Source organism: Mus musculus, chromosome X (genome assembly GCF_000001635.26).
Source record: "Mus musculus strain C57BL/6J chromosome X, GRCm38.p6 C57BL/6J".
NCBI lineage: Eukaryota > Metazoa > Chordata > Mammalia > Rodentia > Muridae > Mus > Mus musculus.
This window is the reverse complement of record NC_000086.7, coordinates 87,291,450-87,318,457: the sequence shown is the minus strand read 5'-3', so window position 1 is coordinate 87,318,457 and position 27,008 is coordinate 87,291,450. Positions and strand designations below refer to the sequence as shown.

The following is a 27,008-nucleotide window of genomic DNA, read 5'->3' as shown; positions in this document are numbered from 1 at the left end:
TTTATATTCTGATCATGGTTTCCCCTTTCTAAGCTCTTCCCAGATTCTCCCTATTTTCAGACACAGTCACATCCACAATCTTTCTCTATCTCAATAAAGCACAAACATGTATCAATGATGATGATGATGATGATGATGATAATAATAATAATAATAAAAACAGAATAAGACAAAACATACAAACAAATAGGAATAAAGGAGCAAAAGTAATAGAACAACTAATACACACAAACACTGAGACATTTACATTTGTATACACAGAATCTTTTTGTGTTACTTTTGCACCAGTTTTGTTTACAGGTAGCTCATAGTTGTAGATCACAAGATTTTTAGGTGGGCTTGTGTTTACCTTTCTCCTCTAGTAGCATGAAGAATACCTTCTAATACTATGAAGATATGAAGGCTCTACATAGACACCAGCTCAATTTCTCTGTGTTCAATGAGTTGTGCAGGTGTTGTCTTCAGTAATTGGGTCTTGCCATCAGTTTGGACAAGAGCCAAAAGCCTTGGCAATATCCAGGGTGTTTAGGATTTCCACGGGGTCTCTTAGATAAACAGCTCAGTAGGATGTAACCCATTCCTGGCACTGGATGGTTCATTTGGCAGCAGGAAATGTTTAATAGGAACTTTCTCTCTCCCATTATTTGGTGATTCCAATTTATTTTCATTTCATATATGTATGTATTTTAAGAAGATTCTACTGTTGTAGGTTTCTACAGAACCCCTGAATACCCCTGAGTTTTAGCTGTCCATCTCTGTATTATCTCCCTTGGCCCCTTCTTCCTGTCCACTCCACATTTGATCCTCCCATTCCAGCCTTGCATGATTGTCTATTCTATTTCCACTTCCTAAGAAGAGCCTTCCCTTCACCCTCATCCCTCATTGTATTTTAACCTCTGTGGTTGTATAGATTGTAGCCTAATTATCAAAGACTTACCAGCTAGCATCCATATATCAGTGAACAACATGGTACTGACATAAAACAGACATGTTTCTAAATACACTCAAATTGAAGACAGATGTAAGTACACGCACCCTTATACATCTGATATTTTTACTTAAAAAAAAAAAACAGAAACACACACTCGAAAAAAAGAGCACTTTTAACATATGGTGCTGGTCAAACTAGATGGTTGCTTGTAGCAAAATGCAAATAGATCCATACTTATGTCAATTTCAAATGTATCAAGAACCCCAACATAAAACAAAATATACTGAATCTGATAGAAGAGAAAGTTGGGAATAGTTTTAAACTCATTTCCACAAGAAAATACTTTCTAAATAGAATGTCATTTCACAAGCACTAAGATGAACAAATAATGGGACCCCATGAAACTGAAAGGCTTCTGTATGTCAAAGGACACCATTATTCAGAAAAGCATCAGCCTATCAAATTGCAAAAGCTTTTTACCAACTACACATCCAAAAGAGGTCTAGTATCTAAAATATATACCACAATAAAAGAACAGGATATCAACAAAACAAATCTTCCAATTTTTTTAAAATGGAGTACAGATCTAAACAGAGTTCTCAAAAGAAGAAAAACAAATGGCTAAGAAACACTTAAAGACATTGCCAATATACTTAGTCACAAAGGAAATGCAAATCAAAACTACTTTGAAATTGAATCTTATACCAATCAAAATGTCCAAGATAAAGAAAATAAATAACAGTCCATACTGGTGAGGATGTGGGATAAGAGGAGCACTGGTGGGACTATAAACTTGTACAGCCACAATGGGAAACAGCATGGCAGTTCTTTGTAAAGGAAGATGGATACCTGAAGATCCAGATATACCACTCTTAAGTTTTTACCGAAAGAGTGTATATCCTACAACAGAGATGCTTGCTCAACCATGTCCATTGCTGCTGTCTTCATAATAGCTAGAAGTCGAAAATACTTTACATGCCTATCATTGGTTTAGGTGATAAAGAAAATGTGGAACTTTTACACAATATATATTGCTCAGTTGTATTAAAAAAGAACTCAATCATGAAATTTTCAGGTAGATATATGGAACTAGAAAAAAATATAATCCCGAGAGAGGTAACCTGGTTCTCGAAAGATAAAATATGATGGATATTTTCAACCAGAGTTCTTTAAGTCCTGAGCTATCTTTCCAACTTTGACATAAATTTTTTATATTGCCATGAAACCTTCAGCATGTTTTTATATGTAAATTACCATAGACAGGAAAATGCAAATGGATCTGAATGTATTACTCTTTTCAGGTTTAAACAGTGGTTTTAATAATATTTTCAAATACATAACTATGCCATGTTTACCTCTTATCTTTCCCACATTGAAGACCTTTACAAATTTAGATACAAAAATAAGTAAACACTCCAACACGTGTTACTTTATCTTTTGGTCAGGAATTAACCAATATAAATTCATTCCAAAGAATTAAGCTATTTGAATTTAATGTGAGAAATGAACTATAATTATCAGAAGTGAAATGTCTTAAAGGTTAGAAATAACAGGAAGTGACTATCACTAATAAATCCTTATTTTCTAAAAATAATGTATTTCATAATTTTAAAGTATTTGTATTGATATATTGTTGCTATGTGGTGTCTTCAGTAATAGGGTCCTTACCACCAAGTAATGAAGTAGGTCTATCAGATGATCTAGCTGGAACACTCCTGAGCATATTCCCAAAGGAATCTGTGTCCTTGTCCAGAAACTTGCACATCCATTTGCATTACTGCTTTATTCACAAGGCCCAGAAATTAGAAACATCTTAATATCCATCAACTAACTAATGGATAAAGATAACATATATACACAATGGACTATTATTGTGACATAAAGAAAAATTAAACTATGAAATTAACATATAAATCGAGCTAGAAATAGTCATTCTGAATGAAGTATTCCAGACTCAGAAAGAAAATATTTGCTCTCTCATATATGAATGTTAGATTTGGATCTTTAGTTATGTGCATTTGAATGACAGTACCCATTAAAGTCATAAGACATATATGAGACAATGGTAGGTAGAATTCAAAGAAAAATATTGTGTATATATATATATATATATACATATATATATATATATATATACACACACACACATATAAAACAGTTTCCATAGGGAGATGGATGTATCTAGAGAGAGATAATATGTAAAAGATAAATATTAAGAGGCTTACACAAAGAAGATACAATATGTAAATGTGTATCCAAATGAAATGCAGACCCATACTTTTTTTAACAAATTGCATTACATTTCATGTCTATATATAATTGGGAACATGATGTAAAAGTACTTTATTATGAATGTTATTTGTCACCTTTACAATTAATTTTCTTAAATCCTTGCAGTTTTTTTTCCATTTAAAGTCAAGGAAAACAAGAGGATTTTTAAGATATACTTTGATTTGCATAGAACTAATGGAAATCTTCTGTGCCATTATGACAATGAGAAAATATTTACAGACTCACTAACAAAACTAATTCAAGGTGCTGTTTCCTTAACATTACTAAAGGAGTTAAATATGGTAATATAAGAATAAAAAAATAAATATCTGTGAGAAATCTTTTTGTATGTAAATAATTCTTTAGCAAACATGGACATTTCTCTCTTCTTTAAGGGTCTGGTGAAGATATTTCTGGAAATTTATTGTAAAATAATCTTGTGAAATACACAATGAGCTAAGTATCTCCATCCCTAGATATTTATGGACAGTAGTCCAGGAGATATCCTCCTTCATTTGCATGATTAACAATAAAAGCTATTATGATAATCTTTTTTAAAAAAAACTGTATATGTGAACCTTGCAATGCAAAACATGGTTTGCAAGTTGCATAGCTGTGACTGATACATCTATCTCATTTCTCTATGCTCTTTCACATCAAAGACATCTAAAGCTAGAATGCAGAGTGATGTTCCTAAGACAGGATAAATAGTTCATAAGGTGATTATTGTTATGTACCAAGTGAGTACTAGTGAGTCTGTACATTTCTATTTTACCTCTTTGCTGGTCTAGAAAAGCCTATCTTCTGCCCAGAAGTATACTATTTCAAAGAGATATAAAACAAGAGACAATAAAGGGCCATATGTGTATGGAAGCCAGAGTTTCTAGTGGCAAAAATTTAGGTAGTCAAAAAGTAAATATAATTTGTACTAAGTTGCAATTAACTAATAGTTTATTTATACATTCATTTAACCTAATTGTTGAGAGTATCTCCTGTGTTTACCAATCACTTACAGGGAGATGAGTAGATCTATGAAATCTTTAAATTTAACAAACTATCAGTGAAAAAAAATTCCTGTAATAGGTTGTTAGCCATGTGTCATTCGGAACTGGAGTGTTCTGAAGGGGGAAAACAGTAAGTTAGGTTCTTACTAATGCATATTGAAATGTGGACAAACTTTGCCATTATGTTAAGTTAGAAGTCCAGACATAAAATGCCAACATTCTATGATATATCCAGATTAAAAGGATCCTTGGAGGCATGAAGCAGATTGCTTGCTACAGATGTTAAGAAGGAAAAAAAAAAAAAAAAAAAAAAAAAAAAACGGTGAAAGCTTACAAATTAGAATGAAATTTCCTTTTGAAGGAACAAGTGTCTTATATTTAGATAAATATAAACTGTGATTGCCATGACTAAAATAAAGGAATGAATTGGTAAATATTAAGGATATTTCCCGTATGCCTTCATAAAAAATTATTAGTAATGCACTTTCCAGTATACTGGGCCTGATTTCTATCGGAGATCTAGACTTATTTTCCTTCCCTCCTTTAATCTACATTACTCTGAGATTCTACAGAGATAAGACTTAAAAAGACATTTTTCAAGAATAGCTCAGAGAAACATTAGACTATAATTTTCCTGTGCTAGAGCTTCATTAACTATAATATTCCAGGAATATAAAGTAAAAAATTAAAATGATAATATTATATTGATTGGTTTCCATGAAAAATGAAGGAAATGATTTTAAATTTATACTTTCGGATGAGCTCAATTCACCAGCTAAGTGAAAAAATAGAATTCTGAATGAGGAGGCAATAAGCCAGCATTCTTAGGTCTTAGCTGCTGGATTCTTTTGTTCTAATCTTTTCAGCAAGGGCCAATTTCAGCCACAGTTAAATCAATAGGTCCTTCAGAGTCCTCTGAGAAGAAAAACTAATCCAAACAAATCTCACATTTAGTGTCAGTAGCTACAAGCATAGTTATTTAAGAATGATACAATGTAAGAAAGGGGCCACATACATAGCTCCAGGCATCACTATAAAGACCTATGGGACAATACAAAAGAAAAGAAAGAAACAGAAGGTTTTCAGTGCAGAAATAAAGCATCAAAGTACACTTAAGGCTTAATAAACTTTGAGACATTAACTCCACAATCCAACCTTGGCTCTTCTTTCCTCCTCCTCCTCCTCCTCCTCCTCCTCCTCCTCCTCCTCCTCCTCTTCTTCTTCTTCTTTCTTCTTCCTTCTTCCTTCTTCCTCCTCCTTCTCCTCCTCCTTCTCTTCCCCCTTTCTTCCTCCTTTCTTCCCCTTCCTCTCCTCCTCCTCCCTGTTTTCCTTCTGCTTCTCATTTTCCTTATTCTCCCTTTTCTTTTAATTTTTGAATTCTCACAGCTAATAACCAGACCAAGGGGCAAATTTATGATTAAACTGCCTTCCATATAGTTAAGTTCTTTTCAAATCTGTAATAACTACTTCAATCTCCACATATTTGTGATGGATCAAAATTATGTGTTATATCTAGAAAGATGGCTTCACTATTTAAATGTAATTGTTTACATGCCTGTTAATATGTGTTTGATTCCTTGATCCTATGCAAAGGTTGAAAGATAGAAATACCTCCATAAAGTTATCCTCCGACCTACACACACACACACACACACACACACACACACACGTACACATACTCATACCGTGCCATACTTATATACACAAGAATAACGCATATATAGAGAGATACAGAGACACAGAGACATAGAAAATATGTATATATACCACAACAACCATGAAAATCTAAAAATACTATGTGCCTTTAAATTTATGCAAAATATAGTGACTTTAAAACTGACCAATGAAAATGAATTTTATTGTTTAAAGACTCTGATTAAATCTCTGATTTTCTTGTACAGCATTTCATAATATGAGAAAAGATTGCTAAGCATTGTAGCAATGGTATTATTCCTCCCCCAGAGAAGCAAGGAGTTAACATAATATAAAATTCAAATGTTTACAAATGTTGTTAAAGAATACATTTAATAATCATGTTAGTGGAAATCTTGTTATAGAGAGACACCAAAGTGTACATTATCATGAATAGAGGGAATTATAACAAAGTAATTGTAGTTATGTGATGCTAATATTATTGCATAAAATGATTTTAATATGCTTCTTCAGATATCCATATACATGCAAAAATTTTCCCACCTACTCTTTTTGTTCTGAATTCTTATCTATACTTCCTGAGTAGAAATTTACTGCCCTTCTGCAATGTTATCATCCTTTTAGAAGGAATAATTTGAAAACTCCTGATAAGACATAGTTCAAAACTATTCCATACTTCCAAGTTGCATAATGTTGAAAAAATTTAGGAGCTTATCTATAAATTCTGCAGATATGTACAGAAATTGTTTTCAATTTTATTGATTTGTTTAATATAAGTTTCTAAATTTTCTCTGAAATTATTATTAGCTTGAATTGTTTATATAGGATTATATTGTAGAATCTTTTCCTTTAGAAGACAGGACTCAAAAGCAAGCACTTTCAGAAAACAGTCACTTTATGAATGTTTAAGAACATATATTAATAAATGGATAAGAGTAATCATATTTTATTAAGAAGTTCCACTTATTTTCTTTTAGTTTTATTAGATTTTAGGAAATAAAAGAATTAAAATTTGAATTTATATTAAATTATGATTTAGGAATTATAATTTTGAGGAAAAAAATCAAGCTGTGTCTTCCTGTTTTTTTCCATTTTACAGTACAATACAAATATAAATGCTATAAATTCAGTTATACAAAGTGGATCTTTTTCTATTTCATTCAAAGAAAAATAAGTATATATATTTTTGAAAATATATACATATATATTTATTATTTAAGTAAAAGTGTATGAGAACATTTATGCATGCTGTCCTAATACAATTCTTTCTAAAAGAGAAATGAATAAGTTAAAGATATAAGTTCTGCTCCCATTTTGGTCTCTAGTTGGTTAGCAGAACATGGAGAATTCATTGACCTTCATATAAATGATGCATGACATTAAAAATAAAAACAATACATATTTATATACCTGATACATACTGTAAGGTTATCTATATCAGAAAAGTAGATTATTTTCTAATACTCTAATATTTTCTTCAATGGTAATAATAGCTGTGTGCTTGCACTCTGACTTAAACAACTATGTTTTCTTTGAATACAAGTAAGTTATGTGTATCAGCATTATATGAACAATAAAAGCACCAGTCATTATTCAAGTTTTAACCTATACTGCAGCCTTTATAACAGTTAAAGGCAAAATAATACATGATAATGATTTTCCCATACATTCCGTAAGAGTATTTTCCTTGCCTATTTAGCCCACTCTGCCAAAAATCTGGTACCCATAGCATTAATGATGCATGAATGCAGCCATTATTTTACAAATGTGTAAATTTCCCTCGGAGAGATTATATATTTATTGATGAGTCAAAAGTTGCTTACTATATGTTAGCTCTTCTCAGCAAAAAAGGCCAATAGTAATGATTGGATAGTATTTAAATATGTAGGATTTAAAGTCATTTGATGATCAGGAAAAAAGCTAGCATTAAATATTAAGAGTAATCATAAAAATTACTGCTACCACAAGGAGTCTCCAATTCCAGATATTACCATACAATTGCAAATCAGCTGTCACTCTACAGAAACAGGGTTGAACATCAGGAAAAGAGAAACTGTGGATATCCATCAGAAGCCACATTCAGAATATTAGGAATCACTTGAGCTTAAGAAAAAGGGGTAACACCACAGAGAGGGGGGTCCATGTTCTCTTAAAACTTCATCCATTCTTGTTCAGTCAATTCAGTTGTAACTAAACTAGAACAAAACAAAACAAAATGTAAAGTCGTACCTATTTCCCTATTATGCAGTAGTAACACATTGAAAAACCTAAAGGTATCACATGGTTGTATTTTCTAATCTACCTACTGATGAAAATGTGGAACTCCACTTCAAAGTAGAAATAGAAAGAAAACAAGATTGAAGGATATAGTGACAGTATGATCTAACACTGACCAATGACTCATAGTATGACAGGCACTGTTCTCATCTCTATTCATTTTTTTAAATTTTTTATTAGATATTTTCTTCATTTACATTTCAAATGTTATCCCAAAAGTTCCCTATACCCTCCCCCGGCCCTGCTCCTCTACCAACTCACTCCCACTTCCTGGCATTCCCCTGTATTGGGGCATCTAAAGCTTGCAAGACCTAGGGGCCTCTCTTTCAAATGGTGGCCAACTAGGTTATCTTCTAATACATATGCAGCTTAGAGACACAAGCTCCGGGGGGTACTGGTTAGTTCATATTGTTGTTCCACCTATAGGGTTGCAGACCCCTTTAGATCCTTGGGTACTTTCTCTAGCTCCTCCATTGGGGGGCCCTGTGATCCATCCAATAGCTGACTGTAAGCATTCACTTCTGTGTTTGCAAGGCCCCGGCCTAGTCTCACAAGAGACAGCTATATCAGGGTCCTTTCAGCAAAATGTTGCTAGTGTATGCAATGGTGTCAGCGTTTGAAGGGTGATTATGGGATGGATCCCCAGGTGCAGCAGTCTCTAGATGGTCCATCCTTTCGTCTCAGCTCCAAACTTTGTCTTTGTAACTCCTTCCATGGGAGTTTTGTTCCCAATTCTAAGAAGGGGCAAAGTGTCCACCTGGAGGTTATCATCCTGAGTGAGGTAACCCAATCACAAAAGAACTCACATGATATGCACTCACTGATAAGTGGATATTAGCCCAGAAACTTAGAATACCCAAGATACAATTGGCAAAACACATGAAACTCAAGAAGAATGAAGAGTAAAGTGTAGAAAATATTTTTTATTAGCTAATTTCTTTATTTACATTTCAAATGTTATCATCTCCTTTCCTGGTTTTCCTCCCACCTAGAAACACCCTATCACATCCCCCTGATTCTATGAGGGTGTTCCTCCACCTACTCCTACCTCCCCACTCTTGATTCCCCTATACTGGAGTGTCTATTGAGCTGTTATAGGACCAATTACCTCTACTTCAATTGATGGAATACAGGGCCATCCTCTGCTACATATGCAGCTGGAGCCATGTATACTCCTTTGTTGATGGCTTAGTCCCTGGGAGTTCTGGGGGGTCTGGTAGTTTGATATCATTGTTGTTCCTATGGGCTTGCAAACCCCTTCAACTCCTTCAGTCCCTTCTCTAACTCATGTATCAGGGACCCCACACTCAGTGCAAAGGTTGGCTGCTAACATCTGCCTCTGTATTTGTAAGACTCTGGCAAAGCCTCTCAGTTGACAGCCATATCAGGCTCCTGTAAGCATGCCCTTCTTGGCATCCACAATAGTGTCTGGGTTTGGTGACTGTATATGGGATGGATCCACAGATGGGGTAGTCTCTGCCTTTCCTTTAGTCTCTGCTGTATACATTATCTCCATATTTGCTCCTGTGAGTATTTTGTTCTTCTAAGAAGGACTGAAGCACCCACATATTGGGTTTCCTTCTTATTGAGCTTCATGTGGTTTGTGAATTGTATCTTCAGTATTCCGGCTTCTGAGCTAATATCCACTTATCAGTGAGTGCATACCATGAGTGGTATTTTGTGACTGAGTTACCTCACTCAGGATGATATTTTCAAGTTCCATCCATTTGTGTGTGAACTTCAGGAAGCCATTGTTTTTAATAGCTGTGTAGTACTCCATTGTGTAAATGTACCACATTTTCTGTATCCATTCCTCTGTTGAGGGAAATCTGGGTTCTTTCCAGCTTCTGGCTATTATAACTAAGGCAGCTATGAACATAGTGGAGCATGTGTTCTTATTACCAGTTGGAGCACCTTCTGGGTATATGCCCAGAGGTAGTATTGCTGGATCTTCTGGTAGTACTATGTCCACTTTTCTAAGGAACTGCCAAACTGATTTCCAGTGTGGTTGTACAACCTTGCAATCCCACCAGCAATGGGGGATTAAGGGGTTAATATCCAGAATCCACAAAGCATTTCAGAAATAAAAGGTCATGGCAATAAAATAAATAATCAGCAAATAGACTAATGAATAGGCAGTTGGGTGGGTGGGGGAGTGGGTGGGGGAGTATGTGGGGGTCTTTTGGGATAGCATTGGAAATGTAAATGAAATAAATACCCAATTAAAAAAGAGAGAGAGAGAGAGAAATGATCAATAACTATTTTCAAAAGTTCTTAACATCCTTAGTCATCAGGAAATGCAAATTTAAACTACTTTGACAAACCACAACATGGTTGGCTATCATCAACAAATCCAACAGCAAATGATTGCCTAAGTTGTGAGAAAAGAGGAACCTTTATTTACTTCTGGTGAGGATGCAAAGATAAATTCAGCCATTACAGATATCAATTTGAACATTCCTCCAAGATTAAAGCTAAAACTTCCACATTAGTCACCTATTTCACCCTCTGGCATGTGCCTAGAGAATGCCATATTCTACAATAGAAATACTTATACCTCTGTGGGTATTGCTGCTTTACTCGTTGTATCAAAAACAAAATAAAAACAAACAAACAAAAGACAAAAGACATAACCAATTGAATCAGCAAATTAATGGATAATGAAAATATGTACATTTTTAAATGGAATGTTATTCAGCTCTAAGGAGTAATAATATCACAAGATGTGGAGAAATGAGCTTAGAATATATATTTGTCTGCATTCCTCAAAGTGTCTATGTGTTCTATAAATGTATGTTAATATGAAACCTGAGTATTTTCTCTAGATTGTATGCTAATATAGTTGATCACTTTTTTCTTTTATTGGCTATTTTTTAAATTTACATTTCAAATGGTATCCCCATTCCCAGTTTCCCCTCCAGAAACACCCTATCCCAACCTCCCTCCCCCTGCTTCTATAAGGGTGTCCTCCACCCACCCACTCCCACTTCCCTGCCCAGGCATTCAGTTATACCGGGGTATCGAACCTTCACAGGACTAAGGGCCTCTCCTCCCATTGATGACCAACTAGGACATCCTCTGCTACATATGCAGGTGCAGCCATGGTGCCCTCCATGTGTACTCTTTTGTTGGTGATTTAGTTCCTGAGAGCTCTGGAGGTACTTATTGGTTCATATTGTTGTTCCTCCTATGGAGCTGCAAACCCCTTCAGCTACTTGGGTCCTTTCTCTAATTCCTCCTTTGGGGATCCTGTGCTCAGTCCAATGATTGGCTGCGAGCATCCACCTCTGTATGTGTCAGGTACTGGCAGAGCCTCTCAGAAGAGAGCTATATCAGGATGGCTTTTCCTTCAGTCTCTGTTCTATACTTTGTCTCCATTTCCTCTTGTGAGTACTTAATAATTACTTTTCTCTCACCAAAATTTGAAAAGAATATATTGAAATAACATCATATATAAGATACCCTCCAAGAAGGCTGCAAAATGGGTAACTTTTGCACTTGGGTATAAAATTTGAGATAAAATTTCATACATTTATTTTCTTTCAGTATTCAGTTTTATAAGTTCCCTTACTGAAACACTGGGTCTACTTTTCATATGTGTCACTAAGAAAAATTCTATATCTTGCGTGGCTCTCTATTTGGTTCCTTACTATTGTATTATATTATTCATTTAATGTCTCAAGTACATTTTGAAACTGACTTTTTTACTATGACACTGTAAACTGACTCTTTTAGGTTGAAAGTTTTCCAACATGAATGAAGTTCTTTTCTATTTTGTTGAATTCCATTTAGTTTTCTTTCCTTCCTATCTTATCATTATCTCCATTACAATAGAACAAAACTATTCCAATGTACACATTTTGTTCTCACCCATTGTCAAGTCAAACTCTTGGAAATAAGCTACATAACATTCAAGGTGGCTTCTGTGAATCTCCATTCCTTGAGTGCTTTCTGATATAGCCTGATTTCATTCACTCCAGGCTTTATGAACAGCATAGCTTGAGACTGCCATTCCCAAGATCTGCAATTGGTCATTCATTCTTGAAAACAATCCAATTAGTCGGGAAACCTTGTTTCTTTCTTTGACACCAGTTTGGTAGTTTATATGATTTTCCTATTGCACATTATCTTAGTGTTCAAATTGTTTACATGGATCTCTTTCTTCCTTATTTCTTGGAGGCTATGGACAGAAAATGTAGTTTTTCATTGTAGCAAGATTCCTGAGGACACACTCTTTGAATCTTTTAAGATGTTGGACTGTTTTAATAGGTCATTGTCTTTATTAATGATGTTTTAAATCAACTTATAAGGTAGTTATTATAGGTATACAGCATTGTCTATATTCAAAAATTGTCTTAAATATTGTAAATTTTTTTGCTACTCAATAGAAAATGAATTACTAATATTTACCTATGCTCTGTCCACCATCATGACCAATACTACAAAGAAATGACATTTTAATACACTATCAATGATCAAGTTAGCAATGAGTTGTTGGATACTTACTGAAGAAACAATTCTTTAACCAACACTTAAATGTAATACTTCACTTTTTTTCCCACTCCTAAGCATCACATTATATTGAATATCCAGACGTACAAATACTGAGCAAAAATATGACATTATAGTTTATGTCTTCTTTTGTTCCAAATTATTCAAAGAAAATCTTTGATTATGATTTCTCCTCTAAAATACTCTAAATCTTAAACATGGTTTAGAATTCAACAAGAAAAACAAAACATGAGATGTAGACTTCATTTCACCAGTTCTGCAAAATCCATCAATGAAATGATGACCTTTGACACAACCATATCCAGGTTTTAACAAAATGTATATGTACATGTAAACTCAATGATTCATTTCAGTACTTTTACCCAAATTTGGTTTTGTCTCACAGTCATCAATTTTTCCACCTATCAAGTCTAAAAGTGCAATAAAAGATACATGGCATTCTTTGTACCCTTCCTTTGCACTTCACAGATCAGTTGTACCATTCTACTTCTCTATTTAGCTTGCCTGTTTTAACATAAATCTATATTTAACATTTTTGCTGTCCTAAATTTTTCTTCATTCTTTTCATTGTTCTACATAAAAGTATATATATTAAATAAATTTTCAATTTAATCAAGACACAATTTTTGAGGAAAATGAGTATAATGTACAAGACTTGTTTTATAAGACCTAGTGCTATTTATATGGTAAACAGTAGACAATCCCATGAAATAAACGAAGGCACCTCCCAAAACATTAAAAAAAATGCGTTTTTTTTCTTTTATTTATTTTCCTTATTTTCCTAAGATGATAAACACCTTGTTGGCACCATTTACTTTCCATTCCCAAAAGTTCACATATAAATTCTGCTTTGTTACAGGAATTCCACATACTGTATGAAAGTCTCCATCTCACTGACAGTGGGAGAAAATGACACTGGACTTTGCTACAATTCCAAGATGAAGTACTTTGAAAAAGCTGAACTTAGCAAAAGCAAGGAAATTTCATGCCGAGACATAGAGGACTTTTTATTACCAACCAGGGAACCTGAAATCCTTTGGTACAAGGTATGGATTCTGGAAGATTTTATTGCCCACAAATAATTTAATGTGCATTTTTTCTAGAGAAATCTGGATGAAAGATTAACTAAGATATAGCTCATATCTTAGAGAGTACTGTAGCAAGTTGTGCTCATCCTTATAGGCTTTTATGATATTTTATTTTAGGTTTATAAGTATTTGCCTAAATTTATGTCTATGTACCATGTGCATAAAGAATCCACATAGGCAATTACATCCTTAGGGCTGGTGTAATAAGTGAATGTGCATGGTCACGTGGGTATTAGGAACTGGACCTCAGTTTTCTGGAAGAGCAGCCTATGCTTTTAATTGCCTACCCATCTCTGCAATCCAGTATCATTGTAAGCTTGAAAAACTAGCTGCTTTGATAAATAAAATATTGCTTAATATTTGTACTGTTGGTCTACCATATAAACTGTTGTTTATATTTAAATATTGCATATATCACCAACTCTTTGACAAATTTGGAAACTAAAATATTTTGAACAATCATATCTGGGCTTAGCATTCCAGCATACTCCAAGACAAAAGAGAAATAATACTCATTTTCTTCTGTGATAAAATTGTGTCCTAATTTTAATGGGATGTTATATGTTCAATAGTCATAATATTGCCTATATTCTAATCATTTTCAAATATAAATGGCTTAATAAATAACACCTGAGGAAACAAATAATTATTTAGTAGTAATTTCATCAAAAGGAGGAAAAGCCAGTCCCCCTGTTGCTGTCATGGCACTTATATTCATTGACCTTCCAAAGATTCTTGTGTTTTTAAGCTCCTTTATGTCACCTAAGAGCATTTATGGTCTTGGATATGCTCAAAAAGTCAATATGGAAACTATGAATGTTTATATGGAGCAGTTTGTTCACAGATTAAAAATTATCTGCTAATGTTTTCTCTGTCCGATGGGTTGGACACTTTGGAAAATGGGACTTATATTACATAGTGTATGCCTGTTAGAATCACAATGCAAACACTTATAATTGATTGTTACTGAATTTTTTAAAATACTATTAAAATGAAACAAGAAACCTGAACAAGTTCAAAAAGTTTTCTTTGAAATTAACAATATTCTTCCCAAAGACTACTTTGACTCTGAATAATAAGCAGTGGAAGTTCAGAATCTCAAAAGAAGTGTTGAAAGATTTGTCAACTCTTCCCTTGGTTTTCTGTCCTAGACAGTGTCAAAAATCAGGACAATATTAGCTCCCCTGGTTTCTCTTCTAGAAGGGATGAGTATTGTTGTTTGAATTTTGATAACTTAAGTGCATCTCATTTGATGCATTCTGAAGTTTACCTGTCATCCTCAGTGAAGTTTTTTGAGTATTATGAGACTCACATTTTCTAAAGCCACAGAGTTTCTGGCATTTGTGCGTGAACATTCTAGACTTGAAGCTTTGTGCTTTACTAATAAGTTACCTTGGTAGATAGATAGATAGATAGATAGATAGATAGATAGATAGATAGATAGATAGATGATAGATAGATAGATAGATAGATAGAGAGATAGAGAGATAGAGAGATAGAGAGATAGAGAGATAGAGAGATAGAGAGAGATAGAGATATATAAACTTTTTATGATTTGCAGTGAACCTCTCAAGTTTATCTGAAATATGGGATAAAACGCACATACATAGTTATCTTTTAATTAAAATTAAGTCAACCTCAATTAAATTTTGATAGTTTCACATTGTTCATTCAGAGATGTTTCCACATTGTGATAGTCATTTAAGCAAAAAAGCAAAAAAAATCATAATAGAAGTGGAAAGTACAGTTGTATAACATTTTCAATTGCTGTCTTTAGTCAAGACTTAACTTTATGCCATATAAATAGTGGAGATTAGAAAACTAATTGTAAAGTATAATACTTTAATGCACAATTAGTGTAACTAGGGCTATTTCTGTAACAAATATAAACAAATAATAGTTATACTTTGGTATGAAATAACTGAAAATTATCCTCTAGACATAATTACCTAGACACACTGACCCACATAGATTATGAGTTTTAAAATGTTGATTTGCCAATAAATAAAATTACCTGTCTATGGTTTCAAAAATGTTAAAGCAATTTTGTGCATTACTTTTAATACTAGTCTGAGAATAGGGATTTTTGATTTGGCAAAAACAGAAATCTCTAGAGCCAATAACATTACAATAAAAAGATCATAATTTGGTATGTCTATTAATAATGAAAATTCATATTTATGGGATGTGGGAAATGAAGATCCCTCATTCACTACTAATGAGAGTATAATCAAGTATAACTCTTATCCAAATTTTTATAGATATTTTTTAAAATGTTCAAAATAAAACTTCCATATAAGAGAATTGCACCACTCTTGGGATAGACTCAAAGAATCCTATATACTACCACAGAGATACATATGTATCCATTCAGATTGCTGCATTTTTACAACAGTAAGGAAGAGTAGCAAGCATAGATACCATCAACAGATAAAGGGAAAAGAAAATGTATTATATGTACAAAATAGACTTTGGTTCAACCATAAAGAAAACATAACTTCAAGAAAATAGATCTGAAAAGTATTATATTAAATGAAATTATGCAGTTTCAAAAAGAAAAAAAGAAATCTCATTTTTACATATGCAGATTCTGTTTATGTACATGTAAATAAGAGGTTGCTAGAGTTACCATAGATTGTCAAAGTAAATAGAAGAACATAATAAAGAAGAGTTGCTGCTAAGCCAACTAAGTAAGTCAAGGTAAATGAATGCAGATGATATGAAAAAAGAGGCTACTGGGCACACAAGGGCACAGGGAGAAGAGAGGAGAAGGGGATAAAGAGTACACAAAGAAACAATAAAAGCAAACCGTGTTTGGACAAACACCATAATAAAGACTAATTCTTTGTGTGCTCAAAGAAAATAAAAAAAGACCTTGTACATAAATGTTACCTGTTTCTTCAATGGATTATGGATTATATAGTGCACATAATATGTAGAGGTTTAGTGTGTATAAGTGCAATTATATTTTGGTAGAATATTAGAGCAGAAATGTTTAGCTTAGAAAACTATTTCCCACTGTTTATTTAATAATGAATTTTAAATTTTTGCTGTGGATACCAATATAGACAATTTTACAATAATCTATTATTTGGTTGCTTGCTTTATTTATTTATTTATCTATTTTAAACTCCAGATTTTATTCCCCTCCCTGTCCACACTCTGACTGTTCCATATCCCATACCTTCTTCCTGCCCACCTTCAATATTAGGATTTCCCCACTGCAGCAGACCTCCCCATTCTCTGGGGCCTCCAGTTTCTTGAGGATTAGGTTCATCTTCTCTGACTAAACCTAGACCCAGCACTTCTCTACTGTATATTTGTTGGGGACCTCATATCAGCTGGTGTATGCTGCCTGGTTGGTTGCCCAGTATCTGAGAGATCTCAGGGGTCCAGGTTAATTGAGACTGCTTGTCCTCCTACAGGGTTGTCCTCTTCCTCAGCTTCTTCCAACTTGCCCTAGTTCAACTACAGGGGTCAACAGCATTTAAGTTTTATGTTGAGTGTGATTAACAGGTATATGATGTTACTAAATCTAGCAAGTCACTATGTGTCTATTGCAGATGTAGCACCATTACAAGTGAATGTGACCCTAAAAATAATTTTAAGAGGATGTTCCTCAGTTGCAGATTTTGAAAAATAATATAATTTAGTATGAAATCCAAATCTTTAGCTCCTGTAAAACATAAAGTATAAAATATTGTTGTACTTCAGGTGTTATTGTGTGTGCCTATGATCTCACAATGAGGCAGGTCAATCAGGACTTCAATTCTAATCTAGGTTACATAGCAATTTCAAGATGAGCTTGAGCTACAGAAGACCTTTTTGTTGTTGCTGTTTTGATTTTTGGTTTGGTTTGGTTTTGCTGTTTGTGGTTTGGTTTTGTTTTTAGAAATGAAGCCAACATTATTGCTTTATTGGTTTAAAATAATTTTACTATTTACTTATCATGTGTACTACCCAATTTGATATTGTCTGTGTAGGAATGTAGAACAAAAGCATGGAGACCAAGTATTGTCTTCAAAAGAGATACCTTGCTTATAAAAGAAGTCAAAGAAGATGACATTGGAAACTATACCTGTGAATTAAAATACGGAGGCTTTGTTGTGAGAAGAACGACTGAGTTAACTGTTACAGGTAATCAGTCTTCAGTATTTCATTTGTAAGTAAAGAAACTGTCTTTTGAGAAGGTCTCAGGGCTTTGTATTGATGTTTTTCAACCTCAGTAATGAAAGAAGCACTCAACTAAATGCTAAGTGGATTCCTATAGGTGAAGTTTATTCCTCCTTGTCTTAAAATTATGTTGTGCTGAAATACATTTGGAAAGTTAAATAGAATATATGTAGGGAATTATACAAATGTTAGCTTTTGAAAGTAATTGAAATAATGAGTTTATAGTTTTTGAAGATTGTACTTTGCAGTGGAGTCATTTTTAGAAACATTTTCTAGAGTCATGAAATAGAATACTTGCAATCTACCCCTGTATTTCTGTCATGCTATACACTAGACAAATTATTTTTCTACCGAGTTATTATATAGATGACACATATGATCTCATAGGTTTAAAATAATGTAATTGCAGATGAAATTGTTTTTAAATGTGAGTTTTTCTTTTTTAAATCACAGAATTCTCATATTTTGATATTGTAGAAAGTAACCAAAATAGCCAGGTGTGATGGCACATGCCTTTAATCCCAGCACTTGGGAGGCAGAGGCAGGTGGATTTCTGAGTTCGGGGCCAGCCTGGTCTACAAAGTGAGTTCCAGGACAGCCAGGACTATACAGAGAAACTCTGTCTCAAAAAACCAAAAAGAAAGAAAGAAAGAAAGGAAGGAAGAGAGAGAGAGAGAGAGAGAGAGAGAGAGAGAGAGAGAGAGAGAGAGAGAGAGAGAAAGAAAGAAAGAAAGAAAGAAAGAAAGAAAGAAAGAAAGAAAGAAAGAAAGAAAGAAAGAAAGAAGCCAAAATACTATCAGAGTACTACGGATTAAAAACAGTGTACAATTCACCAATCTAAAAACCCTAGTTGTATTATTGTAAGTTCTAGAATGTGATAAAGTACTCATGTGCAAAATGGTAATGATGAAATTTGCCTTACAAGGGATTTGCAAGTATCATGTAAATTAAGGTAATATGTATACAATAAATTTGCAATGAGAAAATCTAAATGAACAGCAATTTAGTTATGCAAAGAATTGTATTCATGATCATTTTTTTCATTTACAACAATGATCACTTTTGTAAAAAGTTCCTCTTAGAAGGGAGAAGAAAACCCAGAGCAAAATTAAAATAGGAAATTACAGATATTTGCACATTCTTATTGAAAAATGGTTTTGATGACATTTTGGGGTCATATTTGTCAAACCTTTACAGAACAGCATACCATTAACTACTTTTATTTCATACCTTCACTAATGCTTGTAAAATAGCTTTCTATATGAAACCAATATATCTTTGATAGGTATATGTGTCACATAGGAATCCATCTCTTTTAAATCTTGAAGTATGATACAATTTGACTCAAAACTACATTGTTTCACAAGACTTATTTGCTGAATAACAATTATTCTGACAAGGGAAAAATTCATTACTTAAGATGCTCTAGTAAAGTCTTTGATAAGTATTAGATACAATAAACAACTGATACTTGCAAATTATGATAGACTTGAATAGTAAACACCCATTGAGTCTTTGGTGTGTATTATATGCCTATCATAAATATGTGGATGATTTGCAATAATTTGGTTTGCAGTTTGCCTGTGTGTCATAGATCAGTATTCAGAAAAATTCAGAGGGGCACTTCATCACTTTTATTTCCATTCTTCTCAGCAGTCCAATGAAAAATATGCCAGTATACACAGTAAACACTGATTTTTTTCTGTTCAATTTTTATCTTACAAAGTATACTGAAGTAGCTTTTCTAAACATTAGATATTTAGAAAAAGTAAGACTATGAATGAAAGTGATATATTCTGAATAAAATTCATATTCATTTCTTGTCTTAACTTGGAAAATATTTTTTCTTTCTCTTGAAGCACTATGATTTATAAGTACTATCCGTATGAGGTAGTTTGAAACTAAACACTGTGTTGACTGATAAGAAACTTACATACAAACATTTGGCAAACTAAGTGTAGAACTTTTTACTGTTAAATTGATTTGTCATTTTCTATACTTTCTTGATTTATATAAAACTTCTCATTTTCTTCGTATAGAATAAATAAAGAATAAGTTTTGTTATCCAAGAGGAAGTTAGTGGTTTATTACAATTATTAACGCAAATTAATTATGTAAATTAATAGGTCTCACTGTGATATTTCTATGCATGCCTGTATTATGCATTCATCATGAACAAACTTTCTTTTATGCAAATCTTTATCTGTTATCCCTTCTCATCCTCCCATAGTCTGTTTCATACTTTGAGATAGTTTCTTCATGGGAAAGAAAGTGTGCAGTACTCTCTCTGATCTTTCTCTTTTTTCCTTTTAAAGGCATTTTTATTAGATATTTTCTTCATTTATATTTCAAATGCTATCCCCAAAGCCCACTATACCCTCCCTCTGCCCTGCTCCCCAACCCACCCACTCCTGCTTCCTGGCCCTGGCATTCCCCTGTACTGGGGCATATGATCTTTGCAATACCAAGGGCCTCTCCTCCCATTGATGGCCGACTAGGCCATCCTCTGCTACATATGCAACTAGAGTCACAGCTCATTGGGGTAATGCTTCGTTCATATTGTTGTTCCTCCTATAGGATTGCAGACCCCTTTAGCTCCTTTCTTAATGAGATTTTCATTTCCATTCATTTTCCTGCAAATGACATGATTTCATTCTTCTTTGTGGCTAATTAATACTCCATTATGGGTTTATCTCACCCATACATGCTTATATACTTACCTCTTGATACGTATCTGCTTATGGAGCCTGGGTGGAACTATGCTAGGTCCATTGACTATGTTATGGTTGTGTAGCTTGGTGTTCTTTTACGACCCCTAACAGTGGGAGCAGGGGCTGTCTGACTCTTTTGCCTGCTTTTGGGACTCTTTTCCTCCTAATATGTCACATATTCTAGCCATAAATATAAGAGGAGGTACCCAGTGTTATTGCAACTGGTTGTGCCAAGTTTGGTTGATATTTCTCGGAGGCCCTCTCCATTCTGAAGTGAGATGGAGGAGCAATGAATCTGAAGGAGATAGGATGTACAGGGCAGGGAGGAGTGGAGAGAGGAGAAACTGTTTTCAGATTATTGTATGAGAGAAGACATTTTTAAAATGCCAGGTTAAACTCGAATATATGCAGGCATTTCTTTCTATAAGATGGCTTTATTTCCTTTGGTAACTTACTCAGGAGTGGGAGATCTGGATAAAATTATAATTTTGCGATAGTATTTGCTTTGTTCTGTGATGTTTTAGCAATCTTCATACTGATTGCTATTTAGATATCACCCTTTCCTCACATTCAAGCCAGTCTCTCTCTCTCTCTCTCTCTCTCTCTCTCTCTCTCTCTCTCTCTCTCTCTCTCTCTCTCTCTCCCTCTTTCTCCCTCTTTTATTCCCCCCTCCAAGCACATCTATATATTCTCCCTTTCTCTCTTTCAAATTTGAGGCCTCTTTCTTAAAATTCCTTTTACAAAAATAATATTTATTTATATGTATTCATAAGTATATGAATATACTTATACAAATACAACCTCCTCAATCTATATAGTATGATTTGTATATATGTTTTGGGGCTAATCATTTGGTACTTGATAACTAACTTTAGTGATCTTCCTTGGGAAAAACCATTTCTTACTCTCAGACTTCCTTAGCTGTCTGTAGCTTTTTTGTGTAGGGTTATGGCCCACTGTGCTTTCCCCATTCTCATTAACATGTCTACTTTTATTGCCCCCTTTTAAGGTCACATTTTGACAATCATGTTCATAAAACCTTGTGGGTATAGTTTCTGAAATTCCTATTCATTCCCCATGACCCTGTTCCTCTTGAACCATAATCCAATATAAATTCTGATTCCTTAAGTTGTTTTTTGTTCATAGTATTTAGTCACAGGAACAAAAGAGTTTTTAATCCAATAGTTTTTCTGGGTATAATAATTTGATTAGCAGCTGTGGTATTTCAAAACAATTGGTCCCTCTTTCTAAGCTGTATTTTTTTTTTTTTGTCAAATTATCATTTGTTTTTCTAATAGGCCTGTTTTATAAGTTAATGACTTTTTTTTCTTTTCTCTTTTCTTTTTATTTCATCTCTTTTAATATTTTAGCTACAATAAGTCATGGGGAGTTTGTTTTGTTCCCCTGTCTTTTTGGTATTCTATAGATGTCAGACTTATATAGGCAACTTTGGTAATGTTTTTCTATATACCTAAAAAGGTTCTATGCACCTTTGCTATTTGGTCTTCTTTCTCCTCTATCCCCATAATTTGAAAGTTAAATCTCTTTAAAATGTTCAAAACCCTTCATTTTATTCCATATTTTTAAAATTCTCATCAACTTTCACTGAGTAATAATATTTCTCTATTTTATCATTCATTTCTGCTTTTTTTCCAAACATGATCAAGCTATTGATGGAGTGATCACTGAAATTTTTATTTGTTTTATTTAATTTTTCATCTTCACTATCATTTTAGTTCAGCTTTTCTTTGACAATTCTCCATTTTTATTAAACTGTTATGGATAGATTTACACATTTCTTTAAGTTCTTTGCTCTTGTTCTCTTGCAGTACATTTATATCCTCTTTGAGTTGTTTATGCTATTATTCTTTGAATTCTTTTTTCTAGAAGATATTCTAGGTGTTTCACGTTGTGCTTCATTACTGTTGGGCTACTAATTTGTGGAGCATGCTGTCTTGTTTTGTTTTTGTTTTAATGTTAGATTCATTTCTCCATTGAGTCTTGTTCTTCTGAAGGAGTTTGTCAGGTATGTCTTCATTTTTATTCCAAACATCTCCTTCAATGTATGTTTATACCCTACAGAAGAGAATTAAGTTCTAAGGAGGTTAAAATACTGTGTGTGTGTGTGTGTACTTATGTAACTGGTATTGAGGGCAGAATTTTCTGTCCCTAGTCTTTTGAGGGTTTATTCTTTTCTATACAAAGAAACACTAAGAGTTACCACACCCTCTGTTGATCCTCTCTGCTACCTTTTGGTATAGCATTCCAAGTCTAGTTGTCTAGTGTTGAAGAAGCTCTGGTCAACTGTTAGCAGGAAGATTAGAGATCTCAAGAGCTAGTTATGTAACTAAGAGTCCTATGAACTCAGAAGGAGAACCACCTACCTGGGAATCCTGGTAAGGGAAATCCCTGAAGAGCAGGAAGCAGTGGGCCTAGTCTGAGGCATGGTAGTGAGAGATCACAGAGAAACTATAGCATCTGCAAACACTTGGAGGCTTGATCTGGAAGTTGCAGCCAGGATAAGTGAGGCACAATGATGTTTACATACTAGTCAGAGAATCAGCAGAGATGGACTGCCAGGAATAGACAGCAGTGTAAGTAAGTACCTTACTTAGTCAAATGAGAAAGGATTGTCTTGGTGCAGGTGAGCAGGCCTATGGGATAAGAAGAAGCACACCAAATTGATGGTGACTCGGGATGGATATCCAATAAAATTAGAGATACCAAAAAAAGTGAGCACTCTTTTTAGGAAGAATACAAGTAGATGTCTAAAATACATGCATTTGATGACTCCTTAGTGATGATAAGATTTAACTATATTTTTATTTATAGACTTCCATGTTATATTGGATAATAATTTTTCTGAACTGTAATGGCAAGGAAAAATGTGAAAATAGTCAAATTTATATTGATATAACTAGACAAATACCTATATTTAAATTCCTTACACTAAACTATTTTTATATTTAAAATACAAATTTAGCACTAGGCCCTTTTCAAATTATTTCCAAAAGTGTGGATATGGAAAAAATGCTATATGTGGAAAATGATCCGCATTAAACCTGATAATCCTGAAATAAATGACTCTTCTTTGACTTTTCTTAAGCTTTTTATAGGCGGAATACTTTTTAATCTTGCTGGTGTATGCACATCCATGCATGCATGAACATGTATATGTGTGTGCACATATGCACGCGCACGCGCACACACACACACACACACACCTTCCTGAATTTACAAGGGAGATTATCAATTCTTAATGAGTCCTTAAAAATAAATCTATAAAAGCTTCAAACCTGATGAAAAATGAAAGCAGGAACAAAAATGAAGTCAAAATTTATGTGTTCAAACCATGTACTTGCTTTCTGTACAATTTGGGAGAGGCTCAAATTTTAACACAAATATAATTACCTTCATGTTCCTTCTCTTCATTTTTTCTTGGTATTCTACTATATTTTTTCAAAATGTTATAAAAGCTTTATGTGTTTTTCCATATTGCAGATTTTAATATAGTTTTATTTTTTTTTAAAAATGGGAAAATTCAAATGTTATAGAATCAAGAAGAAAACAAGTTTTATATTCTATTAAGACACTAAGAATTCCAAAAATTTTATGATATGGTAAAATTATTCATTCCCTATACACAGAATATGTTGCCTATAAAATATACATATAGACCACTTTGGTAGTTAGTAAATATTTTTGAATACAAAGAGCATACTAAGATCATTGAGAAGTTTGTTGTCTCCCCTCAAATATTCTAATTATAGCACTGATTGTCTGCTTTAAAGTGTTAAATACTTAATATTTTGGAGATTCTCTCCTAGTTGTATTTGACTTAGGCAGAGTTAACAGTTTAAAATTACTGTAGTATACTATGCAGTTCACTTAGAACAAATTACAGATGTTTCCTCTATTTACTGAAATGGAAGAACAAAAACTTGATACTTTTATTTACCTTTGATACTATGTTGGTTTTTATAATTATGAAAAATGGTCAGAGTATGAATCAAGAGAATGAGGCCATGTTGTAAAGATTCAGTAGATATTTACTGATAAAAGTAACTATTATTCTCTCCAATTATCCAATATAATGCACCCCACCCCCCCCCCAGTGTTAAGTATTCAATAAATAACTTTTGAGCATACCAACCAGGGAAAGGGTGAGAAGAGATGGGTCCTCTAAGTTAAATGTCAAGTATAACTGGGATTTTCTAGGAAAGAGTAGTTAAAGATGCAAACCATATCAGAATAAACAAAGAGAAGACCTGCCAACAATAGACAAGACAGAAAAGCTTAATATTGGACCACATTTTTTTTCCCGTATAGTCAGTTTACTACAGACCAAGAGGCACAGGTCTGGCTTTCTTCATTGACATTCAGACATCCTAGTTTCCAGTAACTCATAATGGATCTGTTACCCACTACTCAATACAAACCTATTCCTATTTGGAGACTAGTTTCTACGAATACCAAGTTGAATTTCCTTTTATTTGTACTAAAATACTTACTCTCAAATTTGAAAGGGACCTCAATTATTCCATGCAGTTTCTCATAATTCTATTATTTCCAAACAAAATCAAAACCCTCAACAGCACATCCACACATCTTTCAGTCACTGTGCTTTCTTTAGTTCTTATTCCATGTTCAGATCGTTTTTTGAAGCACAATGAATAGTGCTGTACTGGGTTTCTAGCTGCAGTTTGGCCTCTCATTGTCTTCTGCTTCACCATGATCTTCCGGTTAGTCTATTGTTTCTCAGATTGTAAGTTTTATATGTTTGATAAGAAGCCATTTCCAGATCTCCTTCTGTAACTTTGTTTTTTATAACTGCCTCAAATCTTGAAGAACTGAGCACACACCACCCTTCCTTACTTTCATTTGTTTTGGTGTCTTCCAAGTTTGGAGTGTGAATGGTGTTTTGATTCAATGATAAAAATCCATTTTCCATCCAAATTCTGTAAAACATTTTTGGTATCACAAGTATCCTCAAATTTAATGTAATCAAATCTACTTGGACAACAGGAATACACATCACGTGGAAAATATACATCAAATATAGGACGATAATTTAAAAGGTCACTAAATTGTCAGACCTGTTATTGTCTGCCAAGTTCTTGAGGAACTGGGAAGTGTTGGTGTTGGAAGGTGGCAGGGCAAAAGTTGTACAGAGTGACAAAAGCAACATTAGGGGTGGCTAGCATTGCTAACTGATTTAGCAAAGTGCAGCTCCAGAGTTGGCCCACAAATCTGTGTATGTCACTCTCTGTGTTTCTGTCTCTGTCTTTCTTGGTCTCTGCTCTCTGTTGTGGAATTTTTTTTTGGGAAAATATTTACTTGTTCAGAGCATGGACAGGATATTTGTTTTATTTGTTTGGTCTAAATAAAAATAAGAAAGGGCCATATGAAGTTCTTTCAGAATTGTTGATGTGGCAAGACTTCATTATTTCAAATTAATTATTTGTATTTGTTTTATATTTTACCTGCATGTGTGTCTGTGGGATCCTGGTGCCCAATCAGGACAGCAAAGGGCATTGAATGTCCTGGAACCACAGTAGTTACAGATGGTTGTGAGTCATTGAGTCAGCACTGGGAACCTTAATTGAGTCTTTTCTCTTGGCTATTCAGCCATCTCTCTAGTATCACATAACTTCATTTTTTATTCATATTTCTGGCAAAAAACCATTTTTAATGATTTTGTACTGGAAGATGTTAAACAAAATGAGTAACATCTATGTATTATAAACCTTCCAACCACTTGAAAACAAGTAATTTCTAGGTCTCAAAAAAACAATAAGAGAATGGATTAGGAATTTTTTTTCAAAAACAATTTTTATTAGATATTTTATTCATTTACATTTCAAATGCTATCCCGAAAGTCTCCTATACCCTTCCCCAACCTGCTCTCCAACCCACCAACTCCTGCTTCATGGCCCTGGCATTCCCCTGTACTGGGGCATATAATCTTCACAAGACCAAGGGCCTCTCCTCCCAATGATGGCCGACTAGGTCATCCTCTGCTACATATGCAACTAGAGTCACAAGCTCAGGGCGTACTGGTTAGTTCATATTGTTGTTCCTCCTATAGGGTTGTAGACCCCTTCAGCTCCTTGGGTACTTTCTCTACCTCCTTCATTAGGGGCCCTGTGTTCCATCCAATAGATGACTGTGAGTATCCACTTCTGTATTTGCCAGGCACTGGCATAGCCTCACATGAGACAGCTATATCAAGATCTGTCACCAAAATCTTGCTGGCATATGCAATAGTGTCTGGGTTTGGTGGCTGTTTATGAAAATGTTCTATCTTGAAAACAAATTCTTAACTAACTATGAGACTTAAGCAGATTAGTCAGAAACTAAGTAAGGAAAAACTTACTGGAAAAAAAAA

The 27,008-nt window shown here is 33.9% G+C and overlaps 1 protein-coding gene across 1 annotated transcript in view; it reads left to right on the top strand.

Moving 5' to 3' along the window:
• Il1rapl1 (interleukin 1 receptor accessory protein-like 1) overlaps positions 1–27,008 on the top strand; it is a 1,375,012-nt gene that overhangs the window by 797,491 nt on the left and 550,513 nt on the right. Inside the window, exons 4-5 of the mRNA NM_001160403.2 lie at positions 13,508–13,694; positions 17,720–17,873. Of these exons, the coding sequence (NP_001153875.1) occupies positions 13,508–13,694; positions 17,720–17,873 (341 nt within the window). The remainder of the gene's footprint in view (positions 1–13,507; positions 13,695–17,719; positions 17,874–27,008) is intronic.